Consider the following 19,157-nt stretch of genomic DNA (forward strand, 5'->3'; position numbering starts at 1 on the left):
AAATGAGCACCTGATACACAGATCTTACTGGAATACCGAATCTCTAAAAACATATCATCAAGTATTTAAAGTATTTAAATTTAACATATTTGTTTGCTCTGGCACTGTTTCTGGCATGGTACAGTTGCTTACAGTTGTTTTCTTCCTTCCAACAGAAAGAAATGCAGGAGTTGAAACTACATAGTAGTAACTCGGGGTCCCCTCATCGTTGGCCTGCAGAGAATTATGGACCAGATTCAGTGCCTGATGGATATCAGGGATCACAGACTTTTCATGGGGCTCCACTCACAGGTTAGTTTGAAATTAGATAATTCCAGATTTTAGTAAAATCACTGTACTTCCTCCTCCTTTACACAGATAACTTGTGAACTCACCTTGTCTATATATATTTGTTTATATACATGTTTATACATGTCTGCTTATATGTTTCTTAAGCCGTGCTTGGTATTACTGAGATTTTTATAGCTCTAAGCAGAAACAAAACAAGCTTTATCTGATCCTTTAATACATATGTCAGAGAAGCTGAGGCTGAGGTAGAACTATTCCTGACTTTTGGAAAATGTTACCTGATATTGTTGTGCATTAAGAGATGGCTAAATAAAACCTTCTCAGGATTTATTTTGATGATATACTTAAGGTATGACATTCATTTTGAAATACCATGGTCATACAAAGAAGGAAGGAGTTGGAGCTGGGCCATATTGGAATTTGAAGTTGTGCTTTCTAGTACATAGTGACCTCTTGAGTCAGTTTGTGTGTTTGAAATGAGATAAAACTTGCCTCTCATTATTGTGAGCATTTGTGTATGTGTAGGTGTGTTAGAGTGTGTAGTAAACACTTAATGAACCAGGGGTGTCCTGTGGGTTGTCTGTGTGCAAAAGTGCTTTGTGCATGTAATTTTCTTTAATCATGGTAACCCAGAATGGTAGATACCATTATGAATTTTTTTTTTTTTTAAGATTTTTTATTTATTTGAGAGGAGAGCATGAGCAGGGAGGGGAGGGGCAGAGGGAGAGGGAGAAACAAGCAGACTCTTTCGCTGAGCAGGGAGCCTAAACACAGGGCCTGATCCCAGGACCCTGGGATCCTGACCTGAGCTGAAGGCAGATGCTTAACCAACTGCACCACCCAGGTGCCCCATGAGTTCTGTTTTTATAGATGAGGAAATGGGTTTAGAAAAGTTATGTAATTTATCCATTATTGTATAGCTAATTATTGGTAGAGCCGGGGTTCAGACTTCAGTGGTCTTATGATATATTGCCCACAGGCAGCCAGAAGTGATGATACAAACAGGTTTCCTTGACATGAGATAGATTCCAGAAATGGTAGTAGTATGCTTTTTTTTTTTCTAACTGGTTTTAACCCGGGGAAGATTTAGAGTAGTATGTTCCAGTTTAGATGAGTGCATTTATGTGATGGTCCATCGGGCTGTACTGAAAGCAGCCTCACTATCCTCTTTTGACAGTGTCTTCTAATGTAGGCAAAATAATAGGAAATCTTCGTAAAGTCAGACTTATTAAATGTCATGAGTCATGGATAAATATATGAGATGTGTCAAGAGTTCACACATTGCTCACTTAAAAAAAACCCTGTGCACTATGTAGAGCCTGGCATAGAGAAGATAAGTAAACTGGCTAGCCTTTTCTAGGGCTTTTTGAGTGCTGTGTGGAATTGATCATTTGGCACCTTTTGAGTCACAATTTCCATTTCTTCTGTGTATAGACATAAAAGGTCTTCTGGTTGTTAAACATATAACATTCACATTGTCTCATTTTATTCTTGCAATTACCCTATGAAATGTATAGAAGCAGCACATCCTCATTTTACAATTGAGAAAAACGGAGACCCCAAACAGCTGATTGACAAGGTCGCAAAGCAGCTTTGTGGCCCTGAAAGATAGAGATCTCAAGTCCCCTGTTTTGCATTCCTGTGCTCACAGATTTATTTTTCTTAATGAAAGTAAAAGTATACCAAGATATTCCTTGTCTTTTTAAAAGAAGATGATTAAAAACAATGATTAATAAGCTTACAGGAAATATTCAGAAGTACTAGTAAACTAAAAACTAACTGTACCACATAGAGTGCTATTAACATTTTTGGAGCATTTCCTTCTGGTCCTTTCCCTTTGTATATGTAAAGAATTTTTAGTGAGATTTTTATCATTGTTATGTTGTATGTAGATGAGTAGTCTGTTTTTTAAATATTAGAGTTCTGAGCATTTTTCTTAAATATTTTTAAAAAACACAGTTAATGAATACAGGTTTTTGCATCATGTAGAAGTACTGCAAATTTTATTCCCTTATTATTTCCAGTTTGCTGTTTTAAATAATGCTGTGGACACATTCTTAGGATTGTTAGGGTATTTAAAAAATTCTTTTAGGTAGGAAAATTGCTTTCCAGAAAAGCTATGCCAGTTTACACTTTTTTACCACCATTATCTGATAGTGCCCATCTCATTGCATTCTTGCTTAGTGTTACCGATTATCGGTTTCTAAAAACCTTCACCAATTTTTAAAAACAAAAATGGTATCAGTTTTTATTTTTTATACTGGGCGTGTTCAACACTTTATAATCTTTTATATTTCCTGAGTTATCTGTTTATTTGGTACTTTATTCCTAGTAGATTATTTTTAATAGGTTTATAAGAACTCTTTAATTTTTTTTCACCATTAAGAGTCACTAGTCATGATAAAGTCACTAGTTAAATTTTCAGACTTTATGATTCTTGGCTCATATCCATCAGCTTGTTCTGTGTTCTGTTCCTTTTTTCTCCCCAGAATGTTTCCAAAATAACCATCTTTACCAGGCAGTTCCATTAGTTTTCCAAATTCAAACTTGGGCTTCTTTAGCAATTTTTACTTTTCTAGTCACTGTAAAGAGAACATAAATAGACTGACTAGTCTTTTCTAGGTCTTTTTCAGGGCTTTCTAGAATCAATTGTTTAGCACCTCTTGAGTCACAATTTCCATTTCTTCCATGTCACGGCATAAATGGTCTTTAAGTTGTTTTGTTTTCTGATAAAACTTTCAGAAAACAAATTAAGCTTTGCCATGAACATGAGTGTCTTCTAGTTGTTAGTTTCCTGGTGAAACTCATACAAAACTGATGGAACAAATAGTTTGGACATCAACATTGAGTGTCAGTCATGATGTGCCCTTTTTTTTTTAAAAGCCAAGGAACACATTTTGTGTTACCCGTGAGATTCTTTGCATGAATTGACCAGGTGATTTTTGAATGGAACATTTTCAGCTTGAGTTTATAAAATGCAGCCTTTCCGCAAATTTTTAAGGCTCATTTTAAAAACATTACCCTGAGGCCAATCAGATGCATTTTGTTGGTTCTTTAAGTCCTTCCTGTGACTAGTGTATTCCCAGTATTTCTGATGTTGAACATAGACTGTGCTTTCATATCATACCAATCTTTCTTAGAAAATGGACCAAACGCTTTCTTCTTGGCTCTTTTTTTGATGCTTGTTGTGAGGCGCTTGTTCTTGTTGACCACTGTGGTGCTGCTCTCTTATTCCTCATGTGTCATATTTAGGGGTTTTTCCTAGTTTGTCATTTGATAATCTTCTTTATGGTATATTTGATGTATAGAAATTAAAAAAAAATCTATAGTTAAATCTTTCTTTGATTTCTATTGCTTTTGTAATTTATAGTTCTTGCCTAGATAGTCTTAACTGTAGTATAGACTTTTAACTGTTTTCTTTCTTTTCTTTTTTTTTCTTTTTTTTTTTTTTTAGTTGCAACTACTGGCCCTTCAGTATATTATAGTCAGTCACCAGCATATAATTCCCAGTATCTTCTCAGACCAGCAGCTAATGTTACTCCCACAAAGGTAACAAAGGAATAATTTATACCTTTATAAATATCTCCTTTTTAATTGTTCAGGCTTCCTTCAAAGAAATTCAAGTAGTAGTTCAGCATTAAACTTTTATGTCCCATAAGATACAGATATTTTAAATTTCTTTCCAGATAAAGAAGTTATGCTTCTTATTCATCTTATTTTTATGTTAAAATAAGTGTGAACATTTAGAATGTTTTCTAAATGGGGGGTGGTGGTGGTGGTGATGGGTCCTTCATCATTTTGTTTTGGCGAAATAGGACTAGAATGGCCTTGCTGAACCACTATGTGGTAAGTACTTCAGGCCAAAGTGGCTATGTAGGGGTCTATTAACAACCATTAATCACAACCATAGTTGAATTATGAAGCTTTGAAGACAGATGGCTTGGGTGAATTTAGACCCTGGCTCTTCTGCTCACTATGACCTTGGGCAAGTTTCTTAATCTCTCTATGCATTAGTTGCCTCATATGTAAAATGAGGATAATAATCCTTTAATTCATAGGGTTTTTGAGGATATTAAAATGAGATTTTATGTAAAGTGCTTAGAACAGTGCCCGGTTGGCACATTAGTAAATGCTCGATAAATGTTAGTCTCCATCATCATCATCATTATTGTTAACATCATTTGACACGTTATTTAGGAATGAAGAAGAAATTTTTTCTATGCGTTTATTGTAGAATTGGATTTTTAACTGTTATTAGTTAAGGCAGTTTCCGTTATATGCCAAGAAAGGAGTATAACTGTAAGTATCTTTTTAAGTAATGTCTTCTCTTAATGCTGTGGTACATACCTTAATGATATCTTTACCTTATAATGCTCATATTTGTGGTTTGTGAGAATTGGTTTGTATCTGGTTATCTGCAGTTTTGTAGACAACCTACCAAAAATTTTAACTTTTTTTTTCTTTTAGGGTCCAGTTTATGGCATGAATAGGCTTCCACCTCAACAACATATATATGCCTATTCCCAACAGATGCACACACCACCAGTCCAAAGCTCATCTGCTTGTATGTTCTCTCAAGAGATGTATGGTCCTCCATTGCGTTTTGAGTCTCCTGCAACAGGAATTCTATCACCCAGGGGTGATGATTACTTTAATTACAATGTTCAACAGACAAGCACAAATCCACCTTTGCCAGAGCCAGGTTATTTCACAAAACCCCCAGTTGCAACTCATGCTTCAAGATCTGCAGAATCTAAGGTTATTGAATTTGGAAAAACTAATTTTGTTCAGCCTGTGCCAGGTGAAGGAATAAGACCATCTTTGACAGCACCTGCACATACAACGCAGCCAACTCCTTTTAAATTTAATTCAAATTTCAAGTCAAATGATGGTGACTTTACCTTTTCTTCACCGCAGGTTGTGACACAGCCCCCTTCTACAGCTTACAATAATAATGAAAGCCTTTTAGGTCTCTTAACTTCAGATAAACCTTTGCAGGGAGATGGCTACAGTGGACCAAAAGCTAGTCAAACCATTGGACCTCGAAATACATTCAGTTTTGGAAGCAAAAATGTGCCTGGAATTTCATTTACTGAAAACATGGGTCCAAATCAAAAGAATTCTGGTTTTCGTCGAAGTGATGACATGTTTACTTTCCACGGTCCAGGGAAATCAGTATTTGGAATACCCACACCAGAGCTGGCCAACAAGAGTCATGAAACAGATGGAGGGAGTGCCCATGGTGATGACGATGATGACGGCCCTCACTTTGAGCCTGTGGTACCTCTTCCTGATAAGATTGAAGTAAAAACTGGTGAGGAAGATGAAGAAGAATTCTTTTGCAATCGTGCAAAATTGTTTCGTTTTGATGCAGAATCCAAAGAATGGAAGGAACGTGGAATTGGCAATGTAAAAATCCTAAGGCATAAAACATCTGGTAAAATTCGCCTTCTCATGAGACGAGAGCAAGTATTGAAAATCTGTGCAAATCATTACATCAGTCCAGATATGAAATTGACACCAAACGCTGGCTCTGACAGATCTTTTGTATGGCATGCTCTTGATTATGCAGATGAGTTGCCCAAACCAGAACAACTTGCTATTAGATTCAAAACTCCCGAGGAAGCAGCACTTTTTAAGTGCAAGTTTGAAGAGGCCCAGAACATTTTAAAAGCCTTAGGAGCAAATGTAGCCACAACAACAAATCAGGCTATGAGAATTGTAAAAGAACCCACAAGTCATGATAACAAAGATACTTGCAAATCTGATGCTGGAAACATCAATTTTGAATTTCAAATTGCAAAGAAAGAAGGGTCTTGGTGGCATTGTAGCAGCTGCTCATTAAAGAATGCTGCAACTGCTAAGAAGTGTGTATCATGCCAGAATCTAAACCCAAACAAGAAAGAACTCCTTGGCCCACCATTAGTTGAAACTGTGTCTGCTCTTAAAACTGGCCCAGAAAATACTCCAGATAGATTTGCGTCAGTGACTCCAAAGAAAGAAGGTCACTGGGATTGTAGTATTTGCTTAGTAAGAAATGAACCTACTGTATCTAGGTGCAGTGCATGCCAGAATGCAAAGGCTACTAACAAAAGTGGATCTTCATTTGTTCAGCAAGCTTCCTTTAAATTTGGCCAGGGAGATCTTCCTAAGTCTGTTAACAGTGATTTCAGATCTGTTTTTTCTACGAAGGAAGAACAGTGGGATTGCAGTGTATGCCTTGTACAAAATGAAGGAAGTTCTACAAAGTGTGCTGCTTGTCAGAATCCAAGAAAACAGAATTTACCTACTTCTTCTGTTTCAGCACCTGCTTCTTTTAAGTTTGGTACTTCAGACATAAGTAAAACCCCAAAGAGTGGATTTGAGGACATGTTTGCTAAGAAGGAAGGACAGTGGGATTGCAGTTGCTGCTCGTTACGAAATGAAGCAGGTGCTACAATATGTGTTGCTTGTCAGAATCCAGGTAAACTGAGTCTACCCACCTCTGCTGTTCCAGCATCTGCCTCTTTTAAGTTTAGTACTTCAGAGACAAGCAAAACTCCAAAGAGTGGATTCGAAGGCATGTTCACCAAGAAGGAAGGACAGTGGGACTGTAGTATTTGCTTAGTGCGAAATGAAGCAAGTGCTGCCACATGTGTTGCTTGCCAGAATCCAAGTAAACAAAATCAGCCTACTTCTGCTGTTCTACCTCCAGCCTCGTCAGATACATGCAAGGCTCCAAAGGGTGGATTTGAAGGAATGTTCACCAAGAAGGAAGGGCAGTGGGATTGTAGCATTTGTCTTGTGCAAAATGAGAGTTCTTCCTTAAAATGTGTGGCTTGTGGTGCCCCTAAACCAACTCATAAACCTAGTGCAGAAGCTCCTTCAGCTTTCACATTGGGCTCAAAAACTAAGTTAAATGACTCTTCTGGAAGTCAGGTTGGAACAGGATTTAAAAGTAACTTTTCTGAAAAAGCTTTTAAATTTGGTACAGCAGAACAAGGGTTTAAATTTGGGCATGTGGATCAAGAAAGTACACCTTCATTTACGTTTCAGGGTTCTTCTAATACAGATTCTAAATCAAAAGAAGGATTTAGTTTTTCTGTCCCTGTGTCTGCTGATGGATTTAAGTTTGGCATTCAGGAGCCTGGACATCAAGAGAAGAAAAGTGAAAAGCCCCTAGAAAATGACACTAGTGTTCAGGCTCAGGATATCAGTGGTCAGAAGAATGGTAGTGGTGTGATTTTTGGTCAAAGTGGTAGCACTTTTACCTTTGCAGATCTTGCAAAATCAACTTCAGGAGAAGGATTTCAGTTTGGCAAAAAAGACCCTAATTTCAAGGGATTTTCAGGTGCGGGAGAAAAATTATTCTCATCACAAAGTGGTAAAATGGCTGATAAAGCCGACATTTCTGCTGACCTTGAGAAAGATGATGACGCCTATCGGACTGAGGACAGTGATGACATACATTTTGAACCAGTAGTTCAGATGCCTGAAAAAGTGGAACTTGTAACAGGAGAAGAAGATGAAAAAGTTCTTTATTCACAGCGGGTAAAATTATTTAGATTTGATGCTGAGATAAGTCAGTGGAAAGAAAGGGGTCTGGGGAACTTAAAAATTCTCAAGAATGAAGTCAATGGCAAACTGCGAATGCTGATGCGAAGAGAACAGGTACTAAAAGTGTGTGCTAATCATTGGATAACAACTACGATGAACCTGAAGCCTCTCTCTGGGTCCGATAGAGCATGGATGTGGTTAGCGAGTGATTTTTCTGATGGTGATGCCAAACTAGAGCAGCTGGCAGCAAAATTTAAAACACCAGAGCTGGCTGAAGAATTCAAGCAGAAATTTGAGGAATGCCAGCGACTTCTATTAGATATACCACTTCAGACTCCTCATAAACTTGTAGACACTGGCAGAGCTGCCAAGTTAATCCAGAGAGCGGAAGAAATGAAGAGTGGATTAAAAGATTTCAAAACGTTTTTGACAAATGATCAAACAAAAGTCACTGATGGAGAGAGTGAAAGCTCTGATGCAGGTGCTGCCAGTGCCTCTGATACAACCAGCAAGCCAAACCCTGAAAACACGGGGCCCACACTGGAGTGGGACAACTATGACTTAAGGGAAGATGCTTTGGATGATAGTGTGAGTAGTAGCTCAGTACATGCTTCTCCATTGGCAAGTAGCCCTGTGAGGAAAAATCTCTTCCGCTTTGGTGAGTCAACAACAGGATTTAACTTCAGTTTTAAATCTGCTCTGAGTCCATCTAAGTCTCCTGCCAAGTTGAATCAGAGTGGGACCTCAGTTGGCACTGATGAAGAATCTGATGTTACTCAGGAAGAAGAGAGAGATGGACAGTACTTTGAACCTGTTGTACCTTTACCTGATCTAGTGGAAGTGTCCAGTGGTGAGGAAAATGAACAAGTTGTTTTTAGTCACAGAGCAAAACTCTATAGGTATGATAAAGATGTTGGTCAGTGGAAAGAAAGAGGCATTGGTGATATAAAGATTTTACAGAATTATGATAATAAGCAAGTTCGCATAGTGATGAGAAGGGACCAGGTATTAAAACTTTGTGCCAATCACAGAATAACTCCAGACATGACTTTGCAAAATATGAAAGGGACAGAACGAGTGTGGGTGTGGACTGCTTGTGATTTTGCAGATGGAGAAAGAAAAGTAGAACATTTAGCTGTCCGTTTTAAACTACAGGATGTTGCAGACTCATTTAAGAAAATATTTGATGAAGCAAAAATTGCCCAAGAAAAAGATTCTTTGATAACACCTCAGGTTTCTCATTCAACCACTCCCAGAGAGTCACCATGTGGCAAAATTGCTGTAGCTGTATTAGAAGAAACCACAAGAGAGAGGACCGATTTAATTCAGGGTGACGACACAGCAGATGCAACTTCAGAAGTTGGAGAAGCATCTAGCACATCTGAAGCAACAACAAAAGCAGTGGTTTCTCCTCCAAAGTTTGTATTTGGTTCAGAGTCCGTTAAAAGTATTTTTAGTAGTGAAAAATCAAAACCATTTGCATTTGGCAACAGTTCAGCCACTGGGTCTTTGTTTGGATTTAGTTTTAATGCACCTTTGAAAAATAGTAGTGAAATTAGTTCAGTAGTCAAGAGTGGATCTGAAAGAAGAGTGGAACCTAATTGTGAAGAGTCGAAGAATTCTGATAGCCAACAATCTTCAGATGGCAAAGTCAAAAATCTTTTTGCTTTTCCAAAGGAAGAGTCCTCAACTAATTACACATTCAAAACACCGGAAAAGGGTAAGCACTTAGTTTTTAGTATAAGCAGAATTTTTCGTTCATTGATTTGTAAATATTTTGTTTAATGCATATATTCTTTGTAGGATACTAATGTTTTAGTAGAGGTTGGGTCATAAACAGTGCTTTGTCAACAGTAAAAAAAATAATGGTACAGATTGTTTTTCTCCCTAAATCTGTTTCCCTGTCACTGTTTAAAACAGCAACAGATAATGTGTGTGTAAGTTACTTAGGAGATCTGACTAACGAAGATATTTATATCATGTTTCTTGCAGAGAACAAGAACCTAATACAGTACCAAAGTTTAGTGCCTCATGTAGTACTTGATTGAATCATGAGCATTAGCTCGTTTGATTTTTTTTTTAAGTGTTTATTCTTCAATGTATTCTCTTGTCACTCAAAAAACATGGTACTGATTTATATGTTATATAAGGTAGTCTTGCCACTATTTATTAAATGAGCAAAGAATGAAACTTCCAGGATAAATGAAGATGTAAGACAGCCAAATTGGTATAAATTGAAGGACTCTGGCTTTTTATATTTTAAAATCACATTCACTTTGATTCTCAAAATGTTCAAAAATTAAATACTCTTTATTTTCTAGGATTTAATTTTAGCCTTTTTAAATCTAATCCAATGGCTTTTTGGACGAACATCCCTTCCTCACAGCCTGAGAACAAAGGTATAGAGCTAGTATTCTCAGTATGAGATGACGTCAGTTTTTTTTTTTAGCAGCTGGTAGTACTTAGCAAAGTAACTGGCTGTGTGAAATTAAGTACTTAACACTAAAGTGTGCATGTTAAAAGAATGTCTGTTTAAACAGGTACTTTTTTTGATTGGTGGTGTATAACACCCTTTAATGCTGTTTTTTTTTTTTTAATTGGATGACATGTTTTCTCACTATTGTACATTATTTTGAGGTAGATCCATGTGGTCTTTACCTTTCGCTGCTTTGTACTTCATTATTCTATTATTTTCAACTCTGCTTAATGAAGACCTGTGTTTTTTCTTTTTTCTTTTTTTGACCTGTGTTTTTTCTAACATTTGTCTTTAGCCAGTAATGTCTGCTAGCATGTATACACATGGAACAGAGTTTCCCTTTAAGGTTATCCTTTTGGACAGGGTTTAGAAAGATATCCTATTTGAAAGTAGATGCCATTTTTAACAGCCACCATTATATACTTGGTATGTTATAAAAGTAAATTGGTATTAGAGTGGAATAATAGGAAGTGGGGGTTCTGTTGAGGACCTTCAAGATCAAGGTTAGGGTAATAAAACTATTAATATTTAATAGCGTATCTTGAGCTATGTTCAATGATAAAATGACAATCCTTGATTACTAAAGAAGCCTTTAACCCTCATTCTTAAGGATGTATTCTTTGGGAAATTATGTGAAAAGTGTGGACTTTTTCCTGTAAATGACATACACTTGCATGCACATTCTGGGACCCTAGTTTAAGAATCCCTAGCCTAAGAGCAGATTTATCAGTATACTACTGTAGGACAAAGAGCTTTATTCTGTTTCAAGTCCAAGAATGTTGTGGTCCCAAAGGACCTTAGAGATGAAGGTTTCAGACATGAGGAAACTGAGGCTTGGCCAGGCTATCTGAAATGCCCAAGTTGTCTTTACCAGCTAATAGCAGAATTGGAATAAGTGTCTATATCTTTCTTTCAGTATTGCAATTGATACTATGGTTTTCTGATTAAGGAGAGTAAAAGGCAAGTTTAACATTGTAAAAGGGCTCTAGTCTCTAGATCACATCAAATATGACCTGTGTATATAATTTAGAATTTTCTGATAGCCACATTAAAAAATAGAATAAAAAGAAACAGGTGAAAAAAAGCAGATGAAATTAATTTTAATCTATTCTGTTACATTATATCTGAAATACCATTTCAAGTTCTAATCAGTATAAAAAATAATGAGAAACTTCATATTCTGGGTGGTTTTTTTTTTTAATACAAAGTCTTCAAAGTCCAGTGTATTTTTTTTTTAAGAGGGGGGAGAGAGAGCCAGCAAGAATGTGCTCACAAATGGGAGCGGCAGAGAGAGAGAGGCGGAAAGAGTGAGAATCTCAGCTGGCTCCTCACTGAGTGTGGAGCCCGACACAGGGTTCAATCTCATGATCCCAAGATCAAGACCTGAGCCCAAATCAAGAGTTGGGCAGTTAACCAGCTGAGCCACTCAGGTGCCCCCAGTGTGTATTTTTATACTTGGAGCAGGACTCAGTTTGGACTAGCCACATTTCAAGTGCTTAATAGCCACATGTGGCTAAATACCATCTTGGACAGCACCAGTTGGTACATGATTTGTTTTATCTGTTCCTTTTGCCAGATACTCCTCTTTATAGACCGCAGTGTATTGTATGAAGAGTCCCTTTTTTCTTTGTGTTTTGCTTTTTTTGTTGCTGTTTTTCAGCTATAAAAATCATCTTAGATTCTTACAGTATTACTTACCCCTAGGATAACAGTGGTTTTAATTTAGTTTTATATGTTACCATGCTTGGAAATATGCAAAACTGGATGTAACTCTCATCACCCACCATCCTTGGCAATTGTTAACTTTCCTTGTAGGAACTAATCAAGGTTAGCTTTGCATTAGTTTTATATTTATACTAATCTTTGCTCATAATTTCTGTAAGTTTTTTCAGTTGCAAATGCATGGATATTTTGCTAAACTATTGTTTAGTATGCCAAATATCGTTATGGCAGCACTATTTAAATACCTTTTACAATTATAGCCATTAATTGTAGTTTTTTTCAATGATCATTGAGTAAATGCAATATTTTTTTGGTTTTAAATAGATTCTCTGTTCACTAAGGTTTTGACAGAACGTTAAACCAGGTTTCTAATTATTTACAGAGCTCTGTCCACATCAAAGTTTGTGTTTTCATCACTATGCTACTTTAACCTAAAGATAAGTTCTACGGTTTTATTTTCAGCTAGGATATTGATGTTAATACCTATTTAATATCTTTATAATTTTTTGGACTTGCTTTATAGCAAAAGAGAAGGAAAAACCTGAAGATCCTCCCTCAGATGATGAAGTTCTCATTGTATATGAGTTAACACCCACCCCTGAGCAAAAAGCTCTTGCAAGCAAACTTAAACTTCCTCCAACTTTCTTCTGCTATAAGAATAATCCGGATTATATTAGTGAAGAAGAAGAGGATGGTAAATCTTTTGTTATTTTAAACACATTCTTTTCATGCTAATCTTAGTAATTGGCGGGGGGGGGGCGGGGGTATGGTTAAATTATTTTAAGCCTGCCTCTTGGAACCCATCACTGCTGTCCTTGTAGGTAAGATGTTTTTCCTCAGTGTATGTGTTGCACATAGTCAGTGGATGTAATGATTGAAACAACTGCATTTATTAAGTGAGGATTTTGTAGATGGCTACTAAAAGTTGAACAGGCATTTTGAGAATTGAAAGCGATCCTAATTTCCCTGTTGACTTAGAGGGATGGGAGAGTAATGAGGCAGATGGGTGTTTGATGATGGAAAACTTTGTGAGCCAGATCAGAGTCTTTTAGCAGGGGTGTTCCATGCTCAGAAAAGTTTTAGTAGGACCAGTTGAGTTCAGTGGAGTAGAGGATTGGGTTGTGGAACATGGAGATAGGAAGATGAACTAAAATGATACAGTATAGTACCTCAAACAAGAGGAGAGCCTGAATGAAATTTCTGTAATGACAGGAGAGGCATTAGGAATATAGAATTGGCAAAACTGGATGTTCTTTCAATGTGGGGAGTAAGGGAAAGTATGAAGTTGAAGGATAATTCCTAGATTTCTGGCTAGAAAACTTCCTGAAACTTACTAGAAATTCCTTTTGTTTAATAAAATCAATTATACTTTAAGATGAAGATTTCGAAACAGCTGTCAAGAAACTTAATGGAAAACTGTATCTGGATGACTCAGAAAAATATAGACCATTAGAAGAAAAGCTAACAGGTATGTTAAAATTACTAATTATAATGCTCTTATAAATTTTATTCATTCGTTCATTCGCAGGAGAGAGAGATAGGGAGGGGGAGGAGCAGAGGGAGAGAGAAAATTTTAAGCAGGCTCCATGCCCAATGCGGAGCCTGATGCGGGTCTCAATCTCAGAACTCTGAGATCATGACCTGAACTGAAATCAAGAATCAGACACTTAACTGAGCCACTCAGGTGCCCCACTAGTTACAGTGTTTTTAAAAAATCTTCTATTTAAAAGGAATCTTTTAATCTGATCATTTTTATAATTATCAGTTTTACCTATGTACTATTCCTCTCGTGTTTAAAATATTTGAAAATAATATGAAGTGTAAAACATTGTTTTCTTGGTGATTCTTGTTCTCCATTACCCCTCATAAGTATTGCTATCCTGGTCTGTAATCTGTATATTGTATTGAGAACCATTCTTGGAGAGTAGTTGGACTTCTTGTAACTTTCTTTTGCTTGTGTTCTGTGGGCTTTTCAGATAATGAAAAAGAATGTGTTATTGTTTGGGAAAAGAAACCAACAACTGAAGAGAAGGCAAAAGCAGATACATTAAAGCTTCCACCTACATTTTTTTGTGGAGTCTGCAGTGATACTGATGAGGACAATGGAAATGGGGAAGACTTTCAGTCAGAATTTCAAAAAGTTCAGGACTCTCAAGTAAGAATCTGCATTATTTTTTTTTCTGGCTCAATTGCCTTTGTTGATGCAGTGGACTAGAATGTTCTTACCAAATGGTAATAATGTGGCAAGAAAATGGATTAGGCATCTACCAATCAGCTTTGACCAGAGGTGGAGGAATTTTGTTCTACGTCGAGGACTGTGAAAGTTCACCCCTATGTGTATGTTGGATTTTTGTAGGGATTGGAGAGATGGACTGAGCAGATATCCCTAGGAGTGTTTACTTCACAACTAAGAATGATATTAAGTAATTCATTTTTCATACAAGTTAGTTTATTCTGTGGTGGGCAGAGTGGATAGGAAGTAACATTTGAGACCTACTTCTTTTGGCTTATACCTTGCTTTGTCAATTTCATGATTTGATTCTTAGCTCAACTATGGTGATATTTTTAATAGCTATCAACACCTTGGTTATCTTAGTTTGTATTCCACAGAAAATAGAAGACAAGGTCCCTGTCTAGTAATTGTTTACAATCTAATATTGGCATGTATTTAGAATGTTCCTGCCCCCTCAAGTAATACTGTTTGTTTGTTTGAGAGATGGTTAAAATGAAATAGAGTTCTAGAATTAGTTACAAATGTAGTGGTTTATTTAAAGGACATGTGGCTAGAAAGAGATGTGGTGTAACACATGGTCTGACTCTTAAGAAATTTATTGTCCTTCATAGTCTGAGGAGTCTAGCTGGTCACCTAGAATGTGTAGGTTTAAACTTAATTCATCAGTACACATACAATTAATGGCCCTCAGCTGATGTAACGATACCACTTTCTCATTTATAACCAAATAGATTTATTTGTGGAAATCGGAAGTTTTTGCAGCAGTGGCCTATGTTCAATCTGAAGTGTATTTTAAATCACTTAACAGTTTCCCTGGACTCATTGGAAGTATTTAATGGCTGTTACTCTGATTCCTAGCTGCTAGAGGCTTTATCATGTAGCTATTCATTCAACAAGTACAGTATAGTCTTATTAATAAAAATTTGAACTATACAAATTTAAACAGTGATTTAAAAATGGCCTCTTATGTGCAACACTTATTAGTTATTGATTTAAAATTTACTTACTTTAAAACTTTAAAACTGAAAAACACTTTTGGTACTGATGCACAGATTGAATTATACATCATTCTTTTTCTACCTCGTGGTGCCACTTTAGCTGGCACACAAGGACTTGGTATATTTTGTCAGTATTTTGTGAACCACGCTGTTTACAGGAGTTGAAATATCTTATTTGAGGTGACAATTGTGTTATTTTAAAATATTTGTCATTGTTATAAATTAAAATATCCTGTAACACTATGACAGTGTTCATTAAATAGTAGTACTAGTGGCTATCCAAAAATACTTTTGGTACCAAGGTTAAATATGATAAATCTCTATAAAGGTTGGAAAAAAATGCCACAGTAAAGTATACATTTTGCAGGAGAGCAAGTACCCTTTGATACACAGATGAAATAGAAAACCAAAAACCATTAAAGCTAAAATATGCTCTAAGAGATGTAGATTTACACTCTCTCTGAATGCGTTGTTCCTGCTCTACACTCAGTTTAATTAATTTTGAATATGATATCCGTTGCATAAAATGCGTAAGTGTATTCTGTTTATAAGTGTTTACTGTGAGCTAGCGCTATGCTGACAATTGGGGGGGGATATAGTATTGAACAAAATGGAAGTAATTTGATATGTCTGTATTGAGTTTTCCATTCAAGGACTCTAAGGCGAGGATACGTTAGGAGCTGAATTGAAACCCTTCCCCTCACCCAAGCAATCTGCCTACTTTTTTGGGGTAACATTTATTGTGATATAATTCACATACCATACAATTCACCCATTTTAAAGTATACAATTCAGTGGTTTTCAGTATATTCACATGATTGTGCAGCCATTACACAGTCAATTTTGAACAGTTTCATCACCGCAAGAAAATCTCTTAACAGTCACCACCCTTCCCCATTTCCCCCTAGCTCCTCCAGCCCTAGAAACCACTGATGGACTATCTCTATAAGTTTGCCTGTTGTGGACATTTCATATAAATAACTCAAGATGAATATGGCCTTTTGTGTCTGGCTTCTTTAACTTAATGTTTTCAAGTATATCTACATTGTAGCATATATGCATTTATTGGTTTTTATGGCTAAATAATATTCATTTGTATGGATATACCACATTTTATTTATCCATTCATCTGTTGATGGCCATTTGGGTTGGTTTTACTTTTTGGCTATTAGGAATAATACTGCTATGATAGCATAAAACATTTGACACAAACATAGAGTGAATTTTCTTTTCCTTGTGTTTCAGGTATGTTAAGGACTTGTTTCATTTGTACTAATTTTTTTTATTTATAGAAATAAAATTCACTTTTTTTGTGTATGTGTATGTGTCTCTGCTTTCTCTGAGTTCTTAGACATGCCTGAATTCTTGTAATTCCCACCACAGACAGGATATAGAATAATTCCAACCCCCCCAGATTTCCTTCATATTGTCCGTTTGTATTCAGATCCTCCCCTACCCATATCTTTTAGCAACTGCTGATCTGTTTCCTGTTTCTATATTTTTGCCTTTTCCAGACTAACATATAAATGAAATTCTACAGTATATAATCTTTGAACATGGCATTTTTCACTTAGCATAATGCCCTTGAGATTTGTCCCAAGTTATTGTGTGTAGTAATAGTTTGTTCCTGTCTATCCCTAAGTAGTATTCCATTGTGTGGATATACTTCAGTTTGTTCATTGATCCGTGGAAGGTCGTTTTCAATTTATTTTGCTCTTTTTCTAGTTAAAGTGGAACCTTAAATTACTGATTTAAGACCATTCTTCATTTCTAGTATATTTAATACTGTAAGTTTCTTTCTAGGAACTGTTCAGCTCCATCCCAAAACTTTTACTATGTTCTATTTTTCATTTTCATTCAGTTAAAAATATTTATTTTCTTCAGGTATTCTTTTGATACATGCATTAGATAGTATGTTGTTCCCAAATATTTGGTGATATTCCAAAATATTCTGTTAATTGATTTCTAGTTTGATTCTATTATTGTCTGTGAACATATTTTGAGTAATTTCAGTTCTTACAGGCTTAATGAAAGCTGTCTTGGTGATTGTTGTGCACTTGAGAGGAATGTGTAGTCTGCTCTTTTGGGGTAGTGTTCTATGTTATTTAGGTCAAACTAGTTGATGCTGCGTTGTCCAAATCTCAATATATCTTTGACTAATTTTTTGTTTCCTTGTTCTTTTTATTACTGAGAAGACTGTTGCTAGGCATAATTGTAGATTTGTCTGTTTCTCCTATTAATTTTTGGTTAATGTACTTACTTAGAAAGTATTCCCTCCGCTTCTGTTTTCTGTTGAAACCTCCACTGAACTCACTACTGAAACCATTTGGTCCTGGAAGGATATTAATTGATTGATGATATATTTTCTTTAATAGATGTAGGCCTATTCAGATTATCTATTTCTTCTTCTTTGAGTTTTGGTAGGTGTGTCTTTCAAGGAATTGGTCCATTTCATCTATGTTATCAAATTTGTGGGTATAACTGTGTTCATGAAATTCATTAAAATTTATTATCCTTTTAATATCCATCAATTAATAGTGATGGCTCTTGTTTCATTTATTTATTTGAGAGAGATATCATGAATGGGGGCGGGGGGGCAGAGGGAGAGGGAGAAACAGACTCCCCACTGAGCAGGGAGCTGCAAGAGGGGCTCAATTCCAGGACCCCAGGATCATGACCTGAACCAAAGGCAAACGCTTAACCAACTGAGCCACTCAGGCGCCCCTTGTTTCATTTCTAATATTAATAATTTGCATCTTCTTTCTTGTTTTTGCTGCTAGAGGTTTATCAGTTTTTATTGACCTTTTCAAAAAATCAGCTTTTGATTTTGATTTTTTTCTCTCTTTCCTGCTTTATATTTGATTTATTTTTTATGTTTTAAAGATTTTATTTATTTGACAGAGAGAGACACAGCGAGAGAGGGAACACAAGCAGGGGGAGAGGGAGAAGCAGGCTTCCCGCCAAGCAGAGAGCCTGATGTGGGGCTCGATCCCAGGACCGTGGGACCATGACCTGAGCCGAAGGCAGATGCTTAATGAGCTATCAGGCGCCCCTAATTTCCTGCTTTATTGATTTCTGCTATACTTTTCATTTTTTCTTCTCTTCTTGCTTTACCAAGACAGCCTTCCTTAAGCCTATAAGAAAAATTACTCAAAATATGTTCACAGACAATAGCGGAATCAAACTAGAAATCAGTAACAGAATATTTGGAATATCACCAAATATTTGGGAGCAGCATATTATCTAATGCATTTATCAAAAGAATATCTCCAGAAAATAAATATTTTTAACTGTATATTGCTTTTCTTTCTCTAGTTTAAGGTGGAAGTTTATTGACTTTAGATCTTTTTTTTTTTTTTTCCTTAAAGATTTTATTTGAGAAAGAGAGGGAGAGGGAGAAGCAGATTTCGATCTAGGATCCCTGTGATCATGACCCGAGCCAAAGGCTCGGTCTGCTTAACCGACTGAGCCACCCAGGCGCCCCATTGATCTTCTTCTTAATATATGCATTCAGCACTATAGAGGTTTCCCTTCCTCGCTTTTGTTGCATTTTATAAGTTTTGATAAGTTGTAGTTTCATATTTATTTAAAAATATTTTTAGCTTATCTAGAGACCTTCGGAAACATGTATTATTTTAAAAACAGTGTGTTATTTAATCTCTAAATATTTGGGATTTCTCCAGCTATCTTTCTGGTAATGATTTCTAGTTTAATTCCTTTGTGGACTGAGTATACACTTTGTATGATTTCTGTTCTTTAGAATTTGTTGAGGTGCGTTTTATGGGCCAGAATGTGGTCTTTTTGGGGTAAATGTTCATGTGAGCTTTCTGTTATTGTATTTTTCAGTTGTAAAATTCCCACTTGACTCTTTTTATACCTTCTTTTTTTTTTTTTTTTTTTTTTT

At 36.2% G+C, this 19,157-nt stretch overlaps 1 protein-coding gene across 3 annotated transcripts in view; it reads left to right on the forward strand.

Annotated features, from left to right (window-relative positions):
* LOC112821723 (E3 SUMO-protein ligase RanBP2) overlaps window positions 1-19,157 on the forward strand; it is an 85,923-nt gene that overhangs the window by 57,490 nt on the left and 9,276 nt on the right. For 2 of the 3 annotated variants that reach the window (XM_025869113.2, XM_025869115.2), the window contains 6 exons: window positions 156-291; window positions 3,743-3,837; window positions 4,756-9,544; window positions 12,546-12,716; window positions 13,398-13,490; window positions 13,999-14,177. In XM_025869113.2, coding sequence (XP_025724898.1) covers window positions 156-291; window positions 3,743-3,837; window positions 4,756-9,544; window positions 12,546-12,716; window positions 13,398-13,490; window positions 13,999-14,177 — 5,463 coding nt within the window. Of the gene's footprint in view, window positions 1-155; window positions 292-3,742; window positions 3,838-4,755; window positions 9,545-12,545; window positions 12,717-13,397; window positions 13,491-13,998; window positions 14,178-19,157 lie in introns of those variants that run through there. The other variant, XM_073897925.1, reaches the window with a different exon arrangement.

This window comes from Callorhinus ursinus, unplaced genomic scaffold (genome assembly GCF_003265705.2).
Source record: "Callorhinus ursinus isolate GAN/ISIS: 27379988/994484 unplaced genomic scaffold, GSC_fseal_2.0 scaffold10, whole genome shotgun sequence".
NCBI lineage: Eukaryota > Metazoa > Chordata > Mammalia > Carnivora > Otariidae > Callorhinus > Callorhinus ursinus.